Source organism: Aythya fuligula, chromosome W (genome assembly GCF_009819795.1).
Source record: "Aythya fuligula isolate bAytFul2 chromosome W, bAytFul2.pri, whole genome shotgun sequence".
In the NCBI taxonomy this organism is placed as follows: Eukaryota; Metazoa; Chordata; class Aves; order Anseriformes; family Anatidae; genus Aythya; species Aythya fuligula.
Window position 1 is genome coordinate 13,025,713 of NC_045594.1, and position 6,026 is coordinate 13,031,738.

The 6,026-nt window shown below is 49.9% G+C and overlaps 1 protein-coding gene across 1 annotated transcript; it reads left to right on the top strand.

Annotated features, from left to right (window-relative positions):
* The first annotated feature begins 3,694 nt into the window (after positions 1-3,694).
* Positions 3,695-4,630, top strand: LOC116501317 (olfactory receptor 14A16-like). The gene has a single exon (XM_032206836.1). It carries the CDS (start codon positions 3,695-3,697, stop codon positions 4,628-4,630), a length of 936 nt encoding a protein of 311 aa, XP_032062727.1.
* Positions 4,631-6,026: the final 1,396 nt, after the last annotated feature.

Here is a 6,026-nt window from a genome sequence, read left to right on the forward strand (position 1 = left end):
TCATAGCAGAAGTGCTCTAGCCCCTTGATCGCCTTTGTGGCCCTCCTCTGGACCTCTTCAAATTATTCCATGTACTCAAACTGCCGCGTTAAACCACAGAAGTCTTTTTGGCACACGGTGTGGGGCACAAAGGGTTGAGATAAGGACAGATCTTACCACAGAGTGCTAAAGTTAAATTGTTATAAGCATTAGACCAGTTTAATAGTTGCTGATCACAATGTCAACATTTTGGATCTCAGGTCTGTTGGGCTTGTTTTCAGAAATGTGTTGTATAGCACATTACTTACTGCATGTGTGCTCATTGTGCTCTTTATCATTTCTGGGTCTGGTTTAAAGTTATTTTGCTATGTTGTGTAGCACTGGCTTATGAGTCAGGAAAATTACTGGTCATGTGACAAATCTGTTCTTTGTACTGAGCATTGCCATCACCTCCATACCTCAGGAACCATCACTCAGAAACTATTAAGAATTACACTCTTGACTTTTTTGCTTTAGGGAGCCAATCTAGGGGGAGAAAAGGGAGGGACACTTCTCCACTTCTTCACTATCTCCTTCACTTCCCCTTCTCCTCCAGGCTAATTACAACAGCTCTACAAAGCTTAGAATATCCATGGGATGGTCCTATTGTGATGTCTCCTGAATGTGTTTCAACTGTTGTTTAAGGATAAGCAACTCTTGAAGAATGCCCTCCAGAGACCTGCCCCAAGGCAGGAGAGTTAGGAGTGGCAGGGAGCATGGGAGGATCTGGGCAGGCACCTAGAGCAGTGGGCACCTCCAGTGCTTTGGAACTTCCCCCCTGAGCACGTGCAGAATCCTTAAAAACTGCAGAAGTGCTTGAAAAGGAGGGGTTATCACCTTGGCAATTCCAAAGGGAATTCCAAAGGAAGCCTCAGTCAGTGTCACTCCAACCCCTGTGATGGGCCCTGAAGCTACTCCAACACCTCTGACATGTCCTGCAGCCACTCCAGCCCCTGTGACAGACCCCAGGTCTAGTCTGGGGCCTAGACCAGACCCCCCAGGTCTGCTCTTGCTAGGCCAGAGCACCAACCTTTGCCAGGTTCCACTGCTTCTACATGCAGGAGAAAACAGTGGGTGTGAAAATCAGGCTCCTGAGAATGGAAAAGAAATACTGCCCAGAAAAGAAAGGAGGGAGAAGAATGTTGATCTATGAAACCTTGACATAAACTTCCCCACGAGAGGGTACTTCCAAGATCCAAAAGGGTACAGGTGGAGTTTTGGGATAGCTGCCTTGGAGACAGAGGATGTTAAAGAGTTGTCTCCCTCACCCAGTCCCTAGGAGGACCCTTCCATTTATGCAGTGGTTGAAGGTCAAAGAAGAGCAGGTGCAGATGGTTAATGCAATGTTCTACCAGTTGGGGACAGGCTGGAGATCAGTCAGTAATGAGCAATTGCACTGTGCATAGCTTGCTTTGTACATAACGATAATAGTAATAAAAATAATTGCTATTATTATTCCTCTTCCCCTTCAGTACTTCAAACTGCCCTTACTACAACACATAAGCATTTGGGGCTGGGGGGTGTTGGCGTGAGCTAACAGCTGTGTGGTGCTGAGCTGCCTGCCAGGTTAAAGCACATCATGTTTGACAACCATACTCTAACAGTAGAAATAACATTTCTAAAAGTCATCTCTCCTGTGTTCAGAGAAGGCCAGTCGGTGATGAATTCAGTCTGCTTCAGACACCACACCCCAGCAGAGACCCTGCTGCTTTTGGGAGCTGTCAGCCCTGAGGCCTTGGGGACACCTCGAGGGAGCCCAAGGGCACAGAGCAACCTATGGAACGGTCGGGTGCTGTGCTGCTGAGCTGGGCCAGGCTCCTGAGCCCAAGGGGAGCTCCTGGCAAGAGGCATCGCTGTAGAGAGACAGCTGTGCCCAGGAGCAGCTCCTCTGCACAGCGCAGCAGGGCTGGGGGCTCTGACCGCAGCTGGCACACAGAGAGGAGAGAAGGAGAGGGCTTGGAGGCACTGAGGAGCACAACAACAGAGGGCAGTGTGTGGCAGGACACATCTGCAGGCTCTTGACACCGTGAGGCTCTGGCTGCAGGGCCATGCAGGTGGGTTTGCCAGAGGGGTCTTCTACAGCTGGCACATCTGATGGCTGATAGCATCTGTCAGGATGACTTTTACTCTACATTTAATGTGGAATAGAATGTGCTATACACAATGGCATTTATAAAAGGGCATTTCCAGAGGAAAACTGACGCTTGGTTAATCTGAAGAGGAAGGCTTTTTTAGTTTCTGTGCTTTCTGAATCTTGCAGTGCAGTGGAAGCATGGATGGGGGCTGTGAGCATGGACAGGGAGATGTGGGGTGTCGTGGTTTAACCCGGCCGGCAGCTAAACACCACGCAGCCGTTCGCTCACCCTCCCCCTCCCTCTCTGGGACGGGGGAGAGAAATGGAAAGTGAAGCCCGTGAGTTGAGATAAAGACAGTTTAATAAGACAGGAAAATAATAATAACAAAAGTAATAATAAGCCAAAACACAGCATTCCACCAGCTCCTAGGAAGAAAATTAATTCTGTTCTATCTGAAACTTCTGTTCTAACTGAAACCAGGACATGGGGACATAGAACCATCTCCAAGCAGAGAAATAGGAAGGCAGCAGAGACTTGGGCAGGTGGTGAGAGGGAGCTGCTGCCAGAAATGCTGTGCGAGGGAGGGCTCAGGCACCTCCCCGCAACCCCCTGCAGGGCAGAAGCCTTCCCTGGGACACCACCTGCTCTCCTCTCCCACCAGCACAGCCTCTGCCCTCAAGCCCCCAGTGTCCCCAGCAGGAGCTGCCTGCTCTGCAGGCAGATCTGCAGCACAGGAGGGTCTGCTGAGTGTCCGTCTGTCCCTCCCTGGCCTTGCCTCCCCTGGCAGCAGCACGCTGGCATTCCTCCTGGCTTCTCCAGCTGGCCGTGCTGCTGCTGATCTTGTTCCCAGGCTGTCTGGGGATGGGGGTTTCACATGCCCATTCCATGAGCCCTAGGAGTGTTTGGCTGGAAGAGGAGTATGGGGACAGGATGAGGGGTCTGGAGATGGGCACTTTGTGCCTGGATTCCTCTACTCTCAGCAGTGTTCAGGTTCTTCTCAGGTCAACCTCTGAATACAACTTTCCTGCAACACTCACATGGTGGCTGAGACCAGTATTGATGGACAGATTATCTGTCCTCACTAAAGGACACTGCACTATAGGGTCAGTCCCTTTTTCCCTTAGGATGCACAACATTTCCACTTATGTGCTGGACAAATGCCCAGGATTTCTGTTTTAGAAAAACTCAACAGGTGTGGTAGGTCAGTAACAACAAAAAATCTGACCCTATAAATTGAAAATTAAAAAAAATCATATATATATATCTGCTGTGAAGTTGGGTAACCGGGGAGCAACACTGGGGCAAGGTTCTTTGATATCAGGAGTGAAGTGAGTCTGAGATTGCCCCATGTTCCACCTTACCTCTGGCTATTGGGCATAACTGACTCTTGCATTGAATACAGAGGAGTCCCCTGCTCTTGGGGATACCCTCAGGCATCAGGAAGAACTCAGGAAAGATACCTACCAAATGTCTTTTTGGAAATGGACAATTTTCTGGCGATTCTAAATGAGAAATGGGATGAGTTTTTCTCTGATGAGTCTGTTGTACATTGTTACTATTCTTCCTCTTCTTTGTTCAGGATCACATCCCCAAAAAAGCAGATGTCCAACAGAAGCACCATCACCGAGTTCCTCCTGTTGGCATTCGCAGACACGCGCGAGCTGCAGCTCCTGCACTTCGTGCTCTTCCTGGGCATCTACCTGGCTGCCCTCCTGGGCAACGGCCTCATCCTCAGCGCCGTAGCCTGCCACCACCGCCTCCACACCCCCATGTACTTCTTCCTCCTTAACCTCGCCTTCCTCGACCTGGGATCCATCTCTACCACTGTTCCTAAAGCCATGGCCAATGCCCTCTGGGACACCAGGGCCATCTCCTATCAAGGATGTGCTGCACAAGTCTTCTTTTTCATCTTCTTCTTTGGTTCAGAGTTTTCCCTTCTCACTATCATGGCCTATGACCGCTATGTTGCCATCTGCAAGCCCCTGCACTACGGGAGCCTCGTGGGCAGCAGAGCTTGTGCCCAGATGGCAGCAGCTGCCTGGGGCAGTGGCTTTCTCAATGCTGTCCTGCACACGGCCAACACATTTTCCCTGCCCCTCTGCCAAGGCAATGCTGTGGACCAGTTCTTCTGTGAAATCCCCCACATCCTCAAGCTCTCCTGCTCAGATGCCTACCTCAGGGAAGTTGAGGCACTAGTTTTTAGTGTTTCTTTAGCCTTTTGTTGCTTTGTTTTCATCATGTTATCCTATGTGCAGATCCTCAGGGCAGTGCTGAGGATACCCTCTTCTCAGGGCCGGCACAAAGCCTTTTCCACGTGTCTCCCTCACCTGGCCGTGGTCTCCCTGTTTGTCAGCACTATCATGTTTGCCTACCTGAAGCCCCCCTCATTCTCCTCCCCATCCCTGGACCTTGCAGTATCTTTTCTGTACTCCATGTTACCTCCAGCAGTGAACCCCCTCATCTACAGCATGAGGAACCAGGAGCTCAAGGATGCACTGAGGAAATTGTTTGAATACATATTTCTTAAGAAAGTATAATGTGCCTTTACATTCCGAGTTTATCTCAGAAACAGTTAGGAAAGTAATTTGGTATTATGTTTCTTGATAAATATGTCCTCCACGTTGTGGAGTCGATTTAATTAATGTCATTGTTAGCCTCCTACCTGTTCATTTATCTCTTTACTTTTCCTAATCATCTCATGTATATGTAAAGCCAGGCTTTCTGTGTAGCTATAGACAATAAAGAAGTGAGCAGAAATTCATAGGTCTCAGCTGCAGTGTATTCCCATCTCCTGTGAACTAGCAAAGAAGCTATTTAAAAAAAAATAAATAGCAAAACTGTTTGTGACAGTGATGCTTGACCACTTCCTTGAAACAGGGCCTCAATAGATGCGTCTGATTTTTAGGAGGACAGACGTTTTCACAACGGGAGCCCACCTCTCCCCTCTCCTTTCATTTTCCACCTTCTATTGCTGAGTGTGACATCATATGGTATGGAATATCTCTGTGGCTGGTTTAGGTCAGCTGCCCTGGTGATGTCCCTTCCCTGTCTCTTGCGCACCTGCAGCCTGCTGGCTCTTTGGGGAGGGGGAATTAGAGGGATTCCTGATGCTGTGACAGCATTGCTCAGCAGTAGACAAAACACAACCGTGATACCAGTGCTGTTCTAGCTACTCAAGCAGAGCACAGCACTGGGTGAGCTTCTACAGGAAAAGTTAACTCCATCCCAGCCAGACCCAGTACGGTCACATATTGAAAACACAGCACCACAGGGGCTGCTCTGCAGAGAATTACTTCGTCACAGTCAGAGCCAATGCAGGTCCACACACTGGACAAGAAGGCTCCCTCTGAGCTCTGTGGGGAGTCAGGAAGATCCTAATAAGCAGCAGGATGACTGAGGAAGCCCAAAGGCCCTTCTGAAGGTTGACTTATTCCCACCTGGGAGGCAGTGCTGGGCAGTGGGAAGGGTTATGAGAAAGACATGTGAGAAGGCCGTGAGAAACAAGGAAATATCACTGCCATTAACCCAGGCCTGCAAAAAATCACTCTCTGGCCTCCTCTGTCAGGCCAGCGTGAGCCCAGGAGACAGCAGTGAATGGAGCCCACGGACCAAAAGCCTGTCTGAGGTGGGCTGACCAGAGCTCAAGTGCTCAATCTGCTGTGAGCAGGCAGAGGAGAGCTCTGCAGCCCCAGGGCATGCAGCAGCCCCAGCAAAGGAGCCTGGTGAGTGACTCCTTGCAGCCCTGGGGCAATGGCAGTGACCCCATGAGCTGGGTCTGCCTCCCAGCCTGCCCAGCATGGCCCTGCAGAGTGCCCCCGTGCCCCGGGCACCACAGCTCCCTCACTCTGCAGAGCAGCACCTCTGGTTGTCATGTCAGAGATCTCAAATTTTGACTAAACTCATACCTCATAGCTGTTTTTAGTTTTCTCCTTA